The sequence below is a fragment of the Ixodes scapularis genome, unplaced genomic scaffold (assembly GCF_016920785.2).
Source record: "Ixodes scapularis isolate PalLabHiFi unplaced genomic scaffold, ASM1692078v2 PGA_scaffold12__126_contigs__length_90152505, whole genome shotgun sequence".
Taxonomy (NCBI): domain Eukaryota; kingdom Metazoa; phylum Arthropoda; class Arachnida; order Ixodida; family Ixodidae; genus Ixodes; species Ixodes scapularis.
This window is the reverse complement of record NW_024609838.1, coordinates 27,898,334-27,917,799: the sequence shown is the minus strand read 5'-3', so window position 1 is coordinate 27,917,799 and position 19,466 is coordinate 27,898,334. Positions and strand designations below refer to the sequence as shown.

Here is a 19,466-nt window from a genome sequence, read left to right as displayed (position 1 = left end):
CCGGTGCAGCACATATCGCGGAGCAACGGCGAGAAACTGAAGGTTGGCTATGGCAGCAGGGTCACGTGACGTCAAGATGGCGGCGCCCATGAAATGTTGCCTGAAAGGGTCTGTAGTCATGTGCTTCCGCTGTTTTGGAAGCCTCCTGTGGGCTCTAAAAGTTACTTATTATCTTTTTTTTTTTGCCCTTAAAACAAAGATAAATACCGTTAAATACCGGGCAAGCGCCCACTCAAACTTTGGAGATAATCACAAACAAAATGGAGGATGGGTGCTTGTCCGGTCATCAATTTTACATGTAAATGTATTGTGCATAGTTTCTCAGATCTTACAAATTTGGTAATGGGCGCTTAATGTGGAATGCGCGGTATTCTACGGTAAGTAACTTTTAGAGACCGTAGGAAGCTCCCAAAAGAGTGCAAGCATCACGTGATAGACCTGTACACCGGTCAGAAATTGATGGCGGCGGTGCACCGGAGTGTTTCCTCCGGCGGCGGCGTGGAGAAACGCGTTCAGCCAGCGGCACGCCGCGCTCATCGTGTGGCAGCAGCGTGGAGATCCTGGGGACTTCAGTGACGGTGCTGACCAACTCCAGCTTAACTTGCGACGCACAGCGTGGCAGTGCACAGGTCTACCACGTGACTAGCGGCGGCTCCCACAGGCGCCAACACGAACTCTTTTCGCGAGTAAACATCGTTCTACATTTTTTTTTTCGTTGTAAATTTTTTTTATGACTTTCTTTTCTCATTCAGGCTTTTTGAAAAATTTTTCTCTTTTTTCCGCGTAGATGGTTCTTTATGGCGCTTTGCATACATTCGTTAGGCCATCCCTGATCTATGGTGTTGCTACTCTGCGCAGAGCCGGTGAAACGGCGGCCCAAGGCACCGCGGAGGACGCCTCGGCGGCAGAAGCAGCGCTCGCTGGACACGGGGGTGGTCTCGGGGCTCCAGCCGGGGGCAGAGCCCCTCCGCAAGGGTCCCGGGCGCCCCAAGAAGTCCCCCCAGCGAGGAGGGGCCAGCGCCGCCAGTGCCCGCAAGGCAAACAAGCGGCCCCTCAAGTTCAACGGGCTGGACCTGCTGCACGCACAGACGGTGCTGAGCACCTCCAGTGCCGGTGGGTTGGTGCCTCTGTTGGCAAAGTTTTGCTGTGTTTAAATTTTTTCGTGGGAGATACTGTCGCGGATGGAAAAGGATAGACAAACGTTAAACTGTAAATCTAGGTTTAGTCGGCCAACGTATGCCAGAAGCTAGAGAGAGAACGAGCGTCGAAAAAGTAGAAGCAAGCGTCGGGGTGCCCACGTGCCGTCTGGCTTGGGCGAGACCGACTTCGCAAGGCCATGCTGGCCTCTTTCTCCACTGCACTCTGTATCTCGAACATTCGGCCTGGAATGTTTGAGCGCGGGGTAAGGGTAAACACGAATCTTCTGGAAGTACAGAGACGAACAAATGAATAAAAGTAATGGCCGGCGCCGGGCATCGAACCCCAGACGCCTGTGTCAGAGCCATGCACGCGGCGATATGACATTTTTATTTTGAGAGGGTTCTATGCAGCTTTCTTCCGAGGGAAACTGAAGGTAGTATAGTTGAGGATGTAATCCGCTGCAGTAATTAGCACCCAGGAGTGAAACAGCTGTGCCAGTTGCACCATTTTAATGCAATCACAATTTTCTGCGAATAGCAGCGCCAAAAGCGTGAAATCAACGAAAATTGCACCACATTGCGCCAAAGATCGGGGTGATGCTAGATTTAATGAAAAGTAAAAGCTCTGTTGACAACCTTGGCCATTACATTGCCACGTGGCGCAAGCTGCTGCCTGATTTCTTGGTTCAGACGTATCTGTGCATTCACTCATCATCCCATCATTGAATCCATCATCCGATGGATTCAATGTCTACTTCCATACATCTTAACTATCATACCGTTGCATCATTCATACTACGATGTATGATGCAAAGTAGCAGATAACATTAATGGCCCCGAGATGTGCCCCCTCATTCTACAGCGGAGCTGTTAAAGGCTAGGTTCCCCAGTATATTGTTTGCGGGCAAACAAATGTCGACACAAAACTCTGGACAGCTACCGCCACCTATGAGCGACGGCGGCAACTTTTCCAGCCTTTGAACTCTGGTTTTTGCCAGAGTGGAAAGATTGGATTTCTCCAGGCGTCGTCCCAGAAGTCATCCTTGAGGTCGTCCAAGAAGTCGTCCTAGACGTCGTCCTTGAGGTCGTCCTAGACGTTGTCCCTAAGGTCGTCCTAGGCGTAGTCCTCGAGGTCATCCTAGACGTTGTCCAACAAGTCGTCCTTGACGTCGTCCTCTAGGCATTGTCCTAGACGTCGTAAAGATAACAGCTTCGCTGGTCTTCCTTCTTGACCAGAGTGGAAAGGCTGAAAGTTTTTTAATTCAAATTTGTTCCTAATATAAAATATCTTTTTGTGCAATTTCAGATATCTCACAGTAAAGTTCTATTCTTCGCAAACTGACACGGACCCAGTGGCGTTGTCAGGACAGACTGAGTACACTTGCAAAGATTGGCTTGGTGCATTTAGAGAGGTGGGCTTAGCAGCCTTACAAAGATGGGACCTGGCGAACCTCAGAAGTGGACTTGGCCAACTTATAAAGATGGACTTGACGCATGTACAAGGATGGACTTAGCACACGAGAAAGGCAGTAACTCTTCCTGTCTCTGGTCCTCCAGCGGCAGCCATGCACACAGAGCCCGCGCCCGGCTGCGTGGACCAGAAACTGGGCGGCCTGGCCACGGAAGAGGGCTCGCTCTCTGGCGAGCCATCGTCGGGCTTCCTCGAGGTGACCATCAAGACGGAGCCACACTTGGAGTCGGGGGCGGAGCATGAGACCCCACCCCCTCCCGCCCCGGCCCCGCCCCCTCGTCCCCTGACCCCCCTGGCGGAGCCCCCCGAGCTGAAGCTGATGCTGAACGAGTTCCGCAACCAGTACATGGCCATGCTGAACCAGATGCGGACGGAGCAGTACAGCCAGGAGGTCCGGGAGCACATCGCCAGGGAGAGGGTAGGTGGTGCTCTCTACCTTCGCCTGCTAAAGCTCCTTGATGTGTTTGTGCTTGACGTGCGAGTAGCATCAAATGCGCCCATGCACGAGGCCGCCTCGAGCACCCTTGTGCTTGGAAAATGGCGGCAGAGCACTCGCTCGTGGCATGTGTCTCGGCTGTTCGCCCTACAGTGGTGGTCTGTACTTGGAAGGAGTATAAGGTGTGGATTTTATCACGGGGCTTCATCGCCTGTGACCCTGCACGGCGAAACTACTTGCCGAATTTGGGCTGGGGGATCGCCGGGAAGATTGGGATTGAAAACCAGAAGTTCCAAGGGTCCCGGGAGGGTTCGTTTCATACGTTTTGTAGGTACGTTTTCGCTGCCTCGGAGCGGCGGGGCAAAGAGGCAGACGTCGGTGATCCTTGTTTGCCCAGATTGCTGCCGAGGCTTTAATAAACCCGAGGGAGGAGCAATATGCCACGTGCAGCCTATTGAACCCAGTGTTCAATAAATTTATCTCATGTCAAAACACCGGCTTCGTTTACTGTGTAAAGAAAACTTAAAAGCCGACCAGCAATCCAACCACTTTAGCTTATTGCAGCAAAACAGATGTGCCTACCGTTTCGTTTGCTTTCTTTGTCTACTTTTCTGTCGCTCTGTTTCTCGTTCGTCCCCTCGGGAATGCGTTCAGCTACACCCCATTCCCATCTCTGCACCCCTGGTTGGGCGGAACATGGAGTCTATCCTTTGCTCTTCAGGAGCGCAACGACCGGCTGGTGGCCAAGGCGGCGCAGCTGGAGCGCCAGATCAAGCTGCTGATCGACGACAGCGTGGTACTGCTCAAGGCGCGCATGAGCGAGCTGGGTGTGGTGAGCCACACGCCGGCCGACCTCATCACCAAGGCAAGTTGCATCCCTTCATGTATACTGTGTCTCACACTTAGCGTGCAACGCTGTCAGAGCTGCTGGCGCAAGCATTGGGCTTGATCTCGTTGATCATTCGCACGTATTCTCGCGCAGACAAAACCATGGATGAAGCCACGCGCTCGCGCCAGTAGCTTTGACAGCGTTGTATATTAAGTATGAAACAGGGTATAGGGGTTATCTTTGAGTTTCTATTGATAGATGAAGAGCCCCCCCTGGCGTCGACTTAGTGAAGCACAAATCTTGCAGGGAATAAAGCAGAGGCTCGGGAATGTCCTTCCCCAAAAGCAGCGGGCCCGATCGCTCCGACAGAACGACGAATGTTCTGTGGGCCGGTCACAGATTCTTCTCAGCTCCCCACGAGCTTGGGGGATTAGCGAACATCCATGACGCAAAGCACGTGATTTCAAAACTCAGTGGCGTTTAATCCTTTCCTTGGGGAGAAACTTTGTCGTGCGAATACACCCTAAGGCGCAGTCATAATCATTCGCGAGTGTGTGAACGTGCCTCAAGGGGAAGGGTCGGCCGTTGCGCGTGCCGTGTCGGTGTGCAACCGCTCCAACCTGTGGCCTCCCCGGGCGTGTCCCCCTTTGCTCTTCCCGGAAGGCGAAGGAGATTGTGCTGCGCCACAAGGAGCTGCAGGCCAAGGCAGCCACCCTGGAGCGCGAGGTGGTTCACCTCGAGGAGCAACAGGAGGAGCTGCTGGCTCGACAGACTCCCAAGGGCGCCGCCCCCGTGACCCCCGGCGACCTTGTCAACGGATTCGTCGAGGTGCGTCCACCTCCTCCGATGGCCGTCGTCCTTTCGACGAAAAAGCAGGTTTTGCGCATGGCACGTTCTTAAGAGATTGGGTTGCGAAAGAGGAAACAATGCGTTTGACGTTTGAAAACGTGCATGTATCGATGAAAGAGCACAAACATAATACAAGATGCACCTGCCGCAATGTACCGAGAGATGCCCCACCCCCGAAAGATGCCACCCCCCTTTTAGCTTGATTTGCTTTTTTCTTTTAAACATTAGCCACTCCTGGTAATCGTAGTGTTTGGATCAATGATGACCTCGGCATAAATGCGGCTGGGTAGCTATGGCGGGATAAAAGTGAACATTGCTGACTGGGAAGTACAGTCCTGTTTGCTTCATTGTCCCTCGCCGCGACAAGTTTGGCAGAAAAACGTGATCTAAAAATAGTGTTTCTTTTTGTTTGTTTTTCAACTCTTCTTGGCTGTACATTGAAAGTTAGCCCACTCCCTATTTTCAACCGATTTGCTCTCGATTTTAGGAGGGCTATCTCTTGGGATATTCAATACATATACAGTGTAGACCGGATATAACGTATGTCTCGGGAGTCGCGAAAATCCGCACTATAAGCGGTACCGCGCTATAACCAAAACATCAATTTTTCAGGCCAAAATACATGCCATAAGACAACTTACCTTTGTAAAACAATTTATTTTATGTTAGATGAAAAATAAAGCTTAGTTTGAGGACAGTCTTTATTTCACCAGACTAGTACAGTTCTGTCTCAAGTGTGCCACATATTTTGAAAGAAATGAGCGGATCTTGCCTGGCGCAGCCTTTTAACGGTGTCGCGGGTTGCAGACGGACATTGCGAGCGTTCAGGATTGCTAACCCTAATCACTTTTCTCTTCTCCGGAGATGAAAACGCGTGAAAATTCGCATCCTTCATACGGTACGCGCCAGTAATACCTTGAACTTGAGCACACGCATGAAATGCGCCAAATAAGAAATCCGGGCGATGTTCGAGGACACAAATGCTTAGAAAGCACCACTGTAGTCAAAATAAACAAACACGACGACACGGGCGTTTCTGTTATCTTGAGAGCGCCGCCACGGCATCGCCACACGAGTAGGTGGATCTTTCCTTCTAGTACGTGCTGGGTTATCATAGCGACACACAACGAAAATTCACAGTCAAGGATAGCGCTTTTATGCAGAACGATGGGATGAACGCCGTCTACGACGACGATCACAACCGACGCCATGTTTGCGGATAGAAGCAGCCGGCCCGCGACCGGCATGCAACGCGCGCGAACACTTCTCCTCGACCTGCGATTGGTCTTTCGTTGTGGTTTGTTTCTTTGTTTCCAACGCAGCGGAGGGACGCACGCACGTGAACGACACGTGCGTGCGTCCCTCCGTCGCTACGGCAACTGCAGCCTCTCTCACCGCTTCTCCCCGCGAGTGCCGCTTGCGCCGTCAGCGCCGTTATCTACTGTCGCACAGGGAAGCATGCTCGCTGCTCCGGTCGTCGGCGCGGTCGGCAGGCTGTGCCAAAAACCGCACTATAACCGGTATTTCCCTTCGCGCGCCTGCATTTTAAGCGGTATGTAATTACATGGAGTTCTATGGGAGGTGAACCGGTGGTTTAAAAAAAATGCGTTATACCCGGTCTTGCACTATAAGCGGTTACGTTGTAAGTGGTCTATACTGTATCTGAATTCAACGCACTAAGGGGTAAAATTAGTGGCGTTCGTCGAGGAGCCTGACTTTTCCTACTGCTGTTGCCGAGCTGAATAGAGCATAAGAGACAAAATCCGTGCAGAATGGTGTTCTTAGTGAATCCCCGACCCGTCCCAAGCAGCAAACATGTTAAAGATGGACGGAAGACGCCGCACCACGGCAGATGCGTCCGTCGTGTCGCGCTCGTTGAGAGACGCCACAAGACGTGCTGCCGGCTGTGTCTCCCGTCTCCCTCGACATTTGTCGCATTGAAACACGCAAAAAGGTCTCTCGAGCGGTAGTGCTTGGGGCGTAGCCAGTTCCTCGCCGTACAATCGGCGACTCCCGCGCTTAGTGCCCGGGTAATAGCCCCACTGTATACGAACAAATGTCTGCTTGCTCACTGCCCAGCAGAGCTGCTTTTATTGTGTCCTCATTGGTGGTTCCTCGATTTCCGCTTCACGACGTCATCAGTGTCATATTGTTGCTTGCCACAATCGTAGCGGCGCTAGGCGCCAGAGGTGTACATGGCGGACGCACGTCGATGGGGCGCTGCAACAACCCTTGCGTCTGGTCTCTTTCTTTCGTCGGCAGCTCTACGACCAACTGACTGCGAAATACGCCAAATGTATCGGTTGAAGCAGAGTTTCATACGCGCGATTTTGGGTGTAGATTGTAGTTCTGGCAAAAAAAAGTTTTCTTCTCCCCGTTACTTCTTGCCCGAAACACCAGTATTTGCCATACGCGAGCCTCGTCGAAGATGCTGCGGTCGAGGTTGAAAGCAAACTGTATCGGAATTGCTTGTGTTAGCTGCAACTGCGTATGCACGCTCGTGGTGCTGGAAACTTTGACCGAACCTACTTCGTTGCGGCCAACGTCGGTTTGTCCCTGCAGGTCGACTAACGCGTTTGTTTCCTCGGTCCGAAATGCAGGACGTGTCCCAGCTCTCGCATGACCACATCCTGCGCGAGATCACCAGCACGCTGTCTCAGCGGCGCAAGCTCCACTCCAAGGTGCAGAAGCTGGAGGGAGAGGTCCATGCCCTGGAGCGGACCCTCGTGTCACCCCCCCACCGCCGACCCCCTACGCTGGCTCCCCCGTACACGGCACCGTTGACTCTGTCGTCCCCTCCGGAGGAGGCTGAGCCTTTCCCGAGTCCCGCCCCCGAACCCGCCCCACCCACGGAAGAGTCCGCACCCCTCCCTTCGGTGGCGAGGCTGCCGACTCCTCCCCCCCCGAAGCTCGGAGCGCAGGCGCAGCCCGGCACGGGCCACACGTGCAACTGCTGGTTGAAGAGTCAGCAGACGACGCCGTCTGTCGCAGAGGTTGAGAAGGTGACGCGGAACGCACCTCCACAAGACGGGGACGTCCCGGACTGCGCCGAGCAGGCAGACAAATCCACGGAGAAAGGTCCGGTCGCTCCGGCCGCCCCCGCGATCGGCGACATCGACGCGAGCTGCTTCTCGATGGTCTACTCTCCAATAAGCCCGGGGCGAACTCAGGCGTGCAGCGAAGCGGCGGCGGCGGCAGTGACGACGCCGCTGTCCCCCCGAGCTTCCGCAGCACTCCGCGAGGATCAGGCATTGTCCTTTCCGAAGGCTGACTCTCCGTCCGCCACACCAGAGCCAGTGCCCGCGGAGTCTCCACCCGCCGCTCCACCGGAAGAGAAGTTGCCACCTCCGAGCGTGTCGAGAAGAAAGAGCTCGTCGCCGCGCAAGAGTTCACCCCAGCGGAAGAGCTCGCCGTCGCGCAAGGGTTCGCCGTCCAAGTCAAAGCACAGGAAGTCGCCCAAGAAGCGGGACCAGTCCCTGCCCCCTCCCTCCCCCCCCTCCCCCGCCACCTCCCCCGCCGCCGCCTCCACCGCCTCCGCCACCGCCGAAGAAGAAAACGGAGCCCGACGAAGGCCCCGCCCCCCCCAAGCCCTCCAACGGACTCATCCTGAATCTGGGCAGCCTGCTGGCGTCGCGGAACGGCTACAGCCCCAAGCGGGACGAGAGGTCGTCACGGAGAACCAAACGGAAGCACTCTCCGCACAAGCGGGTGGTGACGGAGGGGGCGCTGGCTGTGACGGAGATGAAGGACAACATGCGGCTGGGCACGGGGGACAAGACGGTCTGCATCCGCATGAAGTCGGAGACTGGGGCGCACGTCGAAGGTGAGTGCAGGCCCTGTGTCAATGGTTACAAAACTTCAAACGATTCGTAGCTGGGACCGCTTTGAGTCTGGGTCGGATGAGGACCGTGGAGTCTTGTTTTTGCAACTTTAGGCTTGTCTTTTGCATGTGCTTGCTGCTCTTTCTTATACTTTAGAAGCATTGGTGAAGAGCTAACTGGTCGGAATTGTTTTTATATCTGGACATATAACAGACGAGGCCGACGCGCAGTATGCATTTCGAACTCTGGAAGCAGATGATGCAGGCCTGCGTTTGTCGGCAGTTAGCTGAACAGAAGTAAAGTAAAATTAAGACGCCAGCATCATTACATAGGTGCAAAAGGGATACGGATGCATGGAAGTCAGGATAATGTTCACTTCAACTGAATAAAGCGTGTTTTCGGGAGGGCATTACAGACCTTGGCAGCGTTTCACACCAATAACACCTTGTTTGTGAACGCCTACGTGCGTCGCGCACGAGGTGGGCACCTGGAGGCATGGTCGTAGAGGCTCATTTTTTAAAAAGTAATTTCTCAGCCTAACAAGAAATACTTCTCTAATTTTTTTATTTGCTGAACTTGCTTTTCTGGCTCTCGATATGGCCTTTTCTACACAAACTGGAGATCTTGTCATTTAATTAAAAACAACAAAATGAGGCTTTGAAATTTTAATACAAGCAATTCAATTATTAGCTTTTAGAGAACAGAGGAAAAAGGTATTGTAGCTAAGACCCAAATTCAAGTTGGCTAAAAGAAATAAAGAAATCTCATAGAGTATTGTTTTTTTCTAGCTCCTATTTGGACTCAAAATGGCGTCTTTAAGAGGGAATTTTAGCGTAAGATAGGGTATGTTAATAAGTAATTAGGCACCCACCTAAGCTTGTGTGGTGCGCAACTTATTTTATGCAATGTTTTTCTTAACTACATGGGTTTTATGCAAATTCTAGAAAATAAAGCATAATATCAGCAAAAATAAAATTAATTTTTTTCACAAAAAAAAAAAAAGATTTTTTTTTAGTTTAGAGTTTTTTTTTTTTTTTTTATCCAAAAATAATTGTTTTGTAAATATCCCAGACATGACAAAATTGCAGCGTCTCCTTTGTCATGGAATGATTCTCATGCTTTCACTCTCCGAAAGCGGGTCGGAGACTGCAGCTTGTTAGTGGACGAAACATCTCGAGGTTGGGGGGGGGGGGGTAGAATATTTTACGTCGCCTCACTATACCCTGGTGATTGGTGATTTGAGTGATTGTCGAGGGTCATTAGAACATGTGACTCAGCTATCCCCCCAAAAGCTACTTGTCACTGTCAGATCATGAAAGGTAACGAGGAAAGGTGACCTCTGTGGTTGCTTCAGAAAAATTGTCACTTTCCGGTGCAGGGGTGAGATTTTTTAAAAATTTATTTGAAATGCCGCAGGCTTGTTTCAGGCCTCGGCAGGTTACAGAAAAAAAGCAGTGCAAACAACACACTTGGCACAAAAAAAGTTTTTTATGTCATATTGTCAAGGATGCGGTGGGCCAATACGTGGTCCGGCTACTCGAGAGAGGTTTCTGACAGAACGCCCGTTCACTCGTCTCGTTCGCTCTTTGAGTCCGCTCGACTTGAAATGGTGGTTGTGAAGTTGATTCCCGTTCTCCTCTCCCTCTTCGTTCTCCTCTCCATTCCCACCCCTTCCACCGAACCAATCCCGTCACCCCATAGAAAAGTTCACCATCAAAGCAGAAACCTTGGCCCGCAAGCCGGATGGCTCGCACGGCCGTCACCACTGGCAGGCGAGGGTCAGCAGCGGCTTCGAGAAGCTTGTGGCCCTGGCGTCCTCCGGCCAGACGGAATCGCCAAAGAAGGACGTTGCCGCGCCTGCCGCGGCCACGGCGGCGGCCGCATCGTCCTCGTCGTCTTCGTCGTCGTCCTCGTCGGACCACTGCGAAGCCCCGCCCCAGCAGAAGAAGTGGGTGGTGGATAGGGTTCATCGGAAGGACCGCGGAGGAGAGAGCGGGACGCAGCTGGAGAGCCTCTCGATCAAGATCAAGGCGGTGAACGCGGGCACGCCGTCGCCGCAGCCGAGCCGCAAGCGCCACCGGAGCCCCAACGCCTCGTCTTCCGCCAAGAAGGGGGCGGGCCGCTCCCCGCTCCCCAGGAGGCGGGGCCCGCGCACTCCGCCGGACACGCCGCCCCGCACTCCATCTGCCTCCCCGGAACGCCTGCCGGCCGCCCCCCTTTCTGCGGCACGGAGGAGGGGCCTCGCAGCCAAGGCGGAAGAGCACAGCCCCGTGAGCAGCGCGGGGAGTCCCTCGAGCAGCCAGTCGGGGAGTCCGACGAGCGCGCCAGAGGAGGTGGCGACGCCGCGAGGAGCCGGCGACGAGGTGCGCCCGCCCGCGGACAACACCGTGTACAACAAGCTCGGGCTGGGCACGCGGGACATCTCGATGAAGCCGTCGGCGGAGAGCCTGCCGGTGCTGCAGCACGGCATGGCCCTGCCCCCGACCCCCGGAGCAGCCATCAAGACCGACAAGGAAGGCGCGTGGGACTGGAGTAAAGAGGCTATCGCCACTCTGTCCAGTCCCGTGCTCACAAGCACCACGGAACCCGGCACCCCCTCCTATGCTGCAATGTCGTACGCTCAGACTCAACTGGACCCGTCGACCCTCCACCCGTCGAAAGCAGTCGCAGCGTCCCCCGTCTCGACCATGCTCGCCGCCGCCTCGCCGCTGGCCCCACCCATGCCCCCGCCCCTGACCCCGCAGCAGATCGCGTCCCAGCCCCCTCCCCCGCCCCCCCGCCACTCGGTACCCCTCGTGGCCAACTTCTCGGTCCCCCCTCCGAGCTTCAGCATGCCGCCACCCTCGCCCGTCTTCAACCCATCGCAGCTGCTCCTGCCGGACATCTCGGTGCCGCCTCCGTCGCTCGTCCCCACCCCTCCGCCGCTGGCCCCGCCCCCCCGCAACTTCACAGTGCCCCCGCCCAGCCTCCAGGCCCCGCCCATGATGCCAAGCTTGTGTCACCCACCCCCGCATAGGGGGGCCGGGTCGGTGTCCAAGGCCCCGCCCCCTCCCCCGCTGGCCCCCCCTCCCCCTTACGTCGGGTCGCCCTATTCGTCGCCCATCGAGTCGTCGGGTGCCCAGCGGATGCCCCATTTTGGCTCCACCCATCCGCCGGGTCTGGCAGGCCCCCACAAGATGTCCCGTCCCGGTGAGCGCTCTGCTCTTTGAAGGGCCACTGTTGCCACTTGACTCTTCTGTCGTAAGTCCTGTCGAGAGTCGTATTGTATAGATTTTTCTTCCTCCAATCTCGCTAAAACTGATAAGTAGAGGCTTCTTAGTTCGGGAAAACTAGGTGTTTCCTTCGAAAAATTGTGTGCCCAAATCAAAGCGTGTGGTGTTTGTTTCTGTTCGTTTTTTACATGCATGGTTTTACCCCGCATACATTTTGGTGAAAGTGTAGCTTGTATGCCTATTGGGGAAAAATGGTAATAGCCATTTGCCGATAACTAAAGGCCCGTTTAGACACTTGCGACTTCTTAGAGCCGAGTGCTTTGAAACCTTTTAAAATCTCTTACGACGAGAGGACCCACTGGCACCACCTATGGTGCCAGTGGAACTTTTGGCATCCAGTATATTTTCTATTCCTTTCCTGCCTGATTCTTTCTTGGTGTGAAAAACTTTTGTCAATGTTATAAACAAAACATTTCTCATAAATACCGTATTTGCACGAATCTAATGCGAGTTTTGTTTCGAAATTACGCGCTAAAAAAGACTCATGCGCTCAGCCTCGAGGCGCACGAGTCTGGAGAAAGCCAGAGGAGAAAGTCATCCCTCCGGCTCAATGCAGGAGGACGGCTGGGAAAAGAAGTGGGCACGTAGGAGGGAATTTATTAGCTATTGGGCCACGGGAAGGGGCGAATAGAAAACACAAAAAGCATTTTTATCGCTCTTGTGTTTGCACAAAGCACGCACGCTGCAGAAACGCTGTGCAGCATGCGGGAATGTGGGCACTGGCTGATAGACCATTTGCTATATTCCCCAAGCGCCCTGGTTCGCGCTAAAATAATCATGGGAACGGTGTTCCTTCAGCTACTCAGCAATCGGTAATTTTGACCCTATCCTTGGTTACGCAGCTTTTGAGCGTAATTTGGAGCCGCCCCGAACAAGCGCCTGATATACCCCAATGACCTGTCATATCACCTTTTAAGTTTCTCCTCAATGTCGGCGTTTTTGATACTGTGCATGCTGTCCACCCTTCAACCTGGATGGGCTGCAGAAATCTCTTACATTATTATCATTCTTGTACAGCTTCAAAGGCGCTGAAATTAAGTTAGAAACGCTAAAAGTGGTATAAAGAGCCCCGCGGACTCCGAGCTAGATCCTGGTTTTTGTTGTTATGAATTCTCGGCTTTTAAAGCAATTCCTGCTAAAACAACAATCACGAGAATGATGATATTGTAAGAGATTTCTGCAGCTCAGGCCAGTTTGAAAGGTGGATTGCATGCACAGTATAAAAAAATGCTGACATCGACAAGAAGTTTCAAAAGTGATATGACAGGTCCTTGGGGTATATATCAGGCGCTTGTTCAGGGTGACTCCGAACTACGCTAAAAAACCGTGTAACCATGGAATTGGTCAAAATCAGCGATCACTAGGGAGCTGATGGAACACCATTCTTATGATTTCTCGTGTGCGAGCCTAAGCGCTTGGGAATAGCACAAATGGTCTATTCAAGCCAAGCCAGGCCAAGTCAAGTCAACACAAGCCAAGCCAAGACCACCAACCGTGTTGATTAATCGTGCAACACGAGGTGTTCGTTTATGCGGTGGGACCAGAACAAGAATAAGTGTGATCGTGCATCGGGTTCCGTAGTCTTTTTTTCTGCCTGCGCATTTTTTAGTTTCTGCCGCTGAGTGCTCTGGTGTTAGTGCATTGGTGCTTCTGCTTCATGCCTTGCTTTGCTTGTGGGCTGCCGAGGAGCTCGCCTGCCCGTGCTGCTGCTTATGTGCGTAGTCGTCAAGCGGATTGTAAACGGAAGGACCTGAGCAGTGAGGATGAGTGCAGTCAAAACATAAATTGATATTTCTTCTATTTCCATTGCATTTTCACTTCTGCTATGCCCCCGAGTACGGGAAATGTATGCGGACTGGGCTCGGCTTGCTCGGTTGCATTATAAAAGTGATAATATTTTTTTTTGAGGGCATCAAAACCTTTTGCGTTTTATTTGTGGTCGCGTTATATTCATGCAAATACTAGTACTCACATTTGACCTCGCAAATAACGCCAAACCTTCACTTTAGTGGAATGCAGTTCCAGGGTCATTGCATAGATGGCGCCAGCATGTCAGTGTGTTTTCTCATTGTGAGAGATTTTAGGAGGTTTTAAGGCGCTCAGTTTGAAGAGTCGCAAGTGGGTGAATGGGCCTTTAGACATAAAACTGGTTAAAACCGTTTTAAGTTTACTGGAGAATGACTATGAGATCAAACTGGTAGATCACGGTTCTCTATATGTTATCTCCACCCTTATGGCATTTGGCAACTATTTTTCTCACTCACATCTGCCAATTATGGTGGCTCCAGTGTTGAACAAGTCTTTGAGAAACATCAACCCTTCCTAAATGAAGAAACAAATCGGTAGGTTTTGAGTGCGGCTTGCCGGCGCTTAACAACTGTTATGTTGCTCATTCTTTTGTCTTTCTCAGTCCATGCCCAACACTTCCTGACTTGACGGCGGCCAAGCCGGAGTTCGTCTCGCAAGCGGAAACATCGTGACTCTCATCACCGTCACCACCGCCACCACCACCATCACCACCATGCTGCCGCACCCCCTGGAGGAGAGTCCGGGCAGCAGCAGGAACAGGAGCTCGCCGACCCTTAGCCCAAACTCTGCGAGCAATGCACGCAGAGACACACCCGATCATTAGTTGAGATGCCCTTTTTTTTTTTGCTTCAGACACAAAAACTAGTTGCATTGCAAGTGAGATTGGAGCTGGCTCGAGACAGTACATCACAACAGGGACAACTATGGTGTCTGCATTGCGTCACCATGCCCCATCTATCTATCCTCCGGCACGCAGCATGATGGAGGTGGCTAAGGGGAGCTCCTTGCATCCGAGAGTCTTCGTACCGAGTGGACGCTTGAAGAGTGGGGACAACTTTCACAGGTACAAGCGTTCACTCGGTCTTCGCCGCGCTGTGGTCTTGCGGGTGACTCTGGGAGGTCTGAGCATGGTTCTGACATAAGTTAAAGTCATTTACGTTGCATGGTCTGTACGCTCGTGGACCGAATTTTGCGGTGCGGCGTGGCGCAGAGTGCGTTTCACGTGTTTCATGTCGACAGAGTGCGCCTCTCGGCGGTGAGAGAAGCCCCGATTTCCACAGCTGGCTTGCGGTTTCCGAAAGGGCACGGACGTTTCGTTCTTCGGCGGGCCTACGTCAAGTTTTTCGCTCGTGTAAGTTATTGCTTTTCGACTGGTTTATCGACGCGGTCGAGCGCTGCCAGTACGCTCCACGCGTCAGTGCTGTCCCCGTTTGCCGACATTCTATTAGTCCCCGTCTTGTGTTGTAGGGTTTGCTTGTTTCCTCGCGTATAAGACCTTCCCAATTGCGCGACGCGCGAGGCATGCAGGCTTCGTGTCCGGCGCCATAGCTCAATCGTTCCATTACTGCCACCATCACTGCTACTCCCCCCCCCCCCCCCCCCCCCCCTCCAAATTTCGGAACTAGTCAGAACGTACTGTTGTATGTTTTCCTTCTCTTTATTACTACTATTATTGTCGCAGTGTAATTGTGTTGTTTTTGATGCCCCTTTTTTTTCGGTGGGCAGAAGAACGCGCGTAGACGGTGTGCTTTACCCGAACTGTCTCTCGTGTGCCCCTTTCGTTTGTTTCTTTTATGTGCCTTCTCGATTGCGTGACTCAGCGTCGCCGCGTCAAACTTTCTCGACGCGCGTTTCAGGAAGTTGAGCTCTGTCGTGGCGGTCAAACAGTTCGACGACCGCTTATTTCTTTTCCCCTCAAGTTTTGCGTTGTTAGGTGCGGGCACTTTTCATTTTCTTGTTTGATGGGTGCCCCAGTTGTGTTTTTAAGAAACAAAAAAAGGAAGTAACGCGTTATAAATAGTATCTGTCATTCAGCGCAGCGGCGGCCATTGCGAGCCTGCCTCCCCGTCGCCTTCGTCGGCCGCTCGGCGCAAGCGAAGTTGTCCGCCGCGTTTCCCCGTTCTTGGTTTCCGAAGCATAAAATGATCACTGCCAGTGTGAATGTGACTAAGCGCAAACCAGCCTGTTCATGACGCGACTGGGTTAGCATAGTTTATACGCCGTCTGACGACCGTTCGGCGCCGGTGCAACGGCACACCTGAGTGCAAATTACGCTTCGTCGCGGGACCGTCGTTAGTGCCCGACGATCCTGACGGGGATTTTTTTTTTTATTAAATAGGAAAGAAAGTGAAGTTTGCGTATTTGCCGCTTCCTTCTTTTTCTAACTTATTGTACGGTACCTTTTTTTCCTTCGTTCGATTCGCGTGCACCCGAGTCTTGCGAGCGTCCGCGGGGTACAGTAGGAGCCGACGCAAACACTGCCAGTTTACGATTCCTCGGGCGCCCACTCGTCTTTCGTTCGGGTCATGGGCGGTCGTCGTTTGCAACGCTCGTAGCCAAAGGCACCATGCTCCGCTCTTTGTTTTTTGACGGGAGGCGGAGCGTAACGGGGGAACGGGAACTCGAGACTCGAAGGCCCGCACCCACAGACTCGCAAACGTCTGTGGGTGCGGGCCCCTAAAACAGTACAAATTTTTCGCAGCTGCTGAAACCGATCCGGCGTCGGTTACGCCGGTAGCCTACCCGCAGTCTTGACAACTGTGCAAACCGTCGACGAGACGCGGGTGCAATTCCTAAAATTGACGTCGAGGTTTCTTTTTTTTTTTCTTCTTTCCTCGTGGGGCACTTTTCACCTTGAGAATTCTCGTTCCCCCCTTCTTGTTGTGGTCTGTTTTCGCGCCCATCCTGTCGGGCGACACGTTGCTGGAGAGCGCTCGAAAAACGATGCAAATATCTGCGCGTACGCGAGCGCTGCGGGGTTCGACGGAAACATAGCGTAGGAATTGTGTGGTTAGATGAAAGGAACTTCGGCGTTTTTTTCTTTTCGGTTGAATTGGTCTTGGTGACGGAAAGTGGAGTAAAAAAGCGAAGATAAAAGGTCGAGAAGTTGCTTGTATTTCAACGTGCGTCTTTCTGTGCATTGCCGGCGGCGATTAGAATGTGCAGGTAGCGTTTTGCTCGCCGATCCACAAACGAACGGTGGAGTGTGCAGAAGACGTGGCAAGCGTTCCTTCTGTCTAGAGGGACACGTTCCGGGTATGCCTGGTCGGTACTTCCCCCTCGATTTAGTGCTGCAATCAATTCCATGTGTGTTGCCGACGGAAAGCTTTCATGGATTCCCCTCAGCATCGCTGTAGGCAGATTGACGATGACGATGCTTGTTTCGTTGGTGACGCGTATGCCCTCTGGGGCCGTGTGTGTAAAGTGCATGTTACCTCAAAGTGTTACATGTTTGTTGAGAGAGTAATTGCCAGACTGCGCGTTGTTGTAGCGGTGTATCTTTCCCTTTTTTTTTTTTCGCACAGGATAACTTTTTTTTTTTTGTGGAGACAAGCACATGGGAAAGAGGAAAGCACTATGGGCATTTTTTGTCAAGGATTTTTTTTTATTCAGTTTTTGTGCGGTTTTGAGTTTTTCTTTTTATACTTGTGCAACCGAGGAGGGGAATTAGCTTTTGAGGCGCCTCCACTCTTGGGTGAACAGCAATTGAGGACTCGTTTTAGCATTTATCGGCTCAAAGTCTGACCACAGCCAAATACAGAAATGCGCAAAACATTTCCCGAACTTAGAAAGTACCATGGCACATTTCTGGCGTGCAGTTTATTAGGCTTTTTGAAGGGAACAAGCACTTTCAACATTAGCTGCAGTCAGTCTTTGGTGCATGGTAGATGGTAGACTTACATGCCTACATTTTTTGTTGACTATAGGTTGTTGCAACTTAGGAAAAGCAGGACAAGCTTTTCTCACGAAGCGCCCCCACTCTTTCGACTTTAGCAGAGCAAACATTGGAGAGGAGGCAAGTCTACTGTCGTCCTCTCTAGCATTTACTCTGCTAAAGTGCAAAGAGTGAACGGTTTTCTGGGAGGAGCCCGTTTTTTTCTTAATCTGCAACAGACTACAGGCGTACTGAATGCTGCCTGGGGTGTTCAGCCATTTCGACCATAGATTGCCGATCGGGTCGATCAGAGATTGGACCTTGCCTCATCTTTGCACAAGGAGCTTCTTTTTTTTTTTTTATTATTATTAATATTATTATTGAGGCGAGTGTAAACAGGTTGTTTATGTAATGTTGTTTTGGTGACGCTTGTTTCCGGACCTTTTGGAGAGTTTTACAATTCTTTTCTACCTGCATTGCACGCGCACAAGTTACGCTCGTTCACAATTCCGAATCCCCGAGGAAAAGAAAAAAAAGACGCCTTACGGGTTGGGTTGCAGCGGGCCGGTTCAAAAGCCAAAAGAATGGAGGAGGAGAAAAAAAAGAAAGGAGACAAGAAAGAAGCTGTTCTAGTTGGGTTTCTTTTCTTTCTTTTTGTTTTACCTTTTAGAAGCACTGCAACTGTTGCATGTTGACCGGTTTGTTGTTGTTGACGTGGTTTTCATTTTTTAGAGATATTTATAAACATGTACAGGAACACACACTTCTACGACGACTGCCGAAGACATTTGTACCATACCTCCGGACATTCTTGTAACAAAATCCACACTTCCAACTGTAGCATTGGAATTAAAAAGCCCCTCTTTTTTTTAAGTAAGCAAACGGTCCCGCCCATTGTCTGGCCGTTGCAGCTGTGTCTGTGTTGCCCGACCTAGAGCCATTAAATGAATGACGCTTATAGTACTGGCACTCCATTTCCCAATTTTTTCGTCGGCACCGCCATTTTGGTGCTTGGTGCACAGCAGGCACAATTAGTGATCGGTACCATTAGAAAATGCACCTTGCAGAGCTCTGTATAAATTACAAAATTGCAGAGCGGGAAGGGTGAGGGGAGGAATCATACTTTTGGTATTACGTTTCTAGGCTAGGTGGCGCAAGTTACCACCCGTTTGCAGCCATTAGCATCCATCCATCCATGGCTCAAGTGTCGGTACTCTGAAGCCGTTATCAGATTAGCTCAGTTACGGAACTGCTCATATACGCCGCTTGCACGAGCAGTGTCCCCCTCACTCACCACGACTCGCCTCCCGTCGTTCAACGTGCCAGATCTGGCTGCTATGGTAACCACAATGTATTCTATGGGCAGCATTGAGAAGTACTTTAAGTACATTGTGCTTGAAGTACTACTTCAAGTAGGTTTAGAAAAGTTGTACTGAAGTACATTCTCAGAGTATGTACTTTACTTTAAGCATTTTTTCTGGTACTTTCCATTGAAAGTACCAGAAAGTACCAAGCGGACAACGCATTGCTCCGTTTGTTCTAGGGGCAACCCTTTCCCGCAGCTTTTTGTACTCTCGCTACTTCTCGGTCGGTCAGCGCAAGCGAGGAGGTTTAAAGTATCAGGAGAGCAAAATTAATCGTAATGTAGCACCCAAGACTGTGGTGTGGAAAAATTAAACTTTCAAGTTGAAGGAAAAGACAACAGAGGAGAGCGTCACAATGTCTTCCAACATTCTCTTTCGCCTTTCCCTTCGACTTGAAACTTCCTTAATTTTTTGGCACCCCAAACTCAGGTGTCACATTATGACTAATTATCACCAGCTTGCTTGCACACTCACTTTTTTTTTTAATAAGGGGAGGACACTCCTCTATGAGAGGATTGCTTGCGGAAGCTACCGGGCTGACGTCGTGCTCTCATAATACATCTAATCCCTTGGGTGCAACAATCCAGTGCAAGTGGCACCAA

The 19,466-nt window shown here is 51.7% G+C and overlaps 1 protein-coding gene across 1 annotated transcript in view; it reads left to right on the top strand.

The window, feature by feature from the left end:
- LOC115332130 (histone-lysine N-methyltransferase, H3 lysine-79 specific) overlaps nucleotides 1–18,377 on the top strand; it is a 44,243-nt gene extending 25,866 nt beyond the window's left edge. Inside the window, 8 exon segments of the mRNA XM_029994418.4 lie at nucleotides 859–1,113; nucleotides 2,697–3,028; nucleotides 3,768–3,911; nucleotides 4,539–4,703; nucleotides 7,325–8,208; nucleotides 8,210–8,547; nucleotides 10,247–11,734; nucleotides 14,228–18,377. Coding sequence (XP_029850278.3) covers nucleotides 859–1,113; nucleotides 2,697–3,028; nucleotides 3,768–3,911; nucleotides 4,539–4,703; nucleotides 7,325–8,208; nucleotides 8,210–8,547; nucleotides 10,247–11,734; nucleotides 14,228–14,253 — 3,632 coding nt within the window. The 3' untranslated portion in view covers nucleotides 14,254–18,377.
- Nucleotides 18,378–19,466: the final 1,089 nt, after the last annotated feature.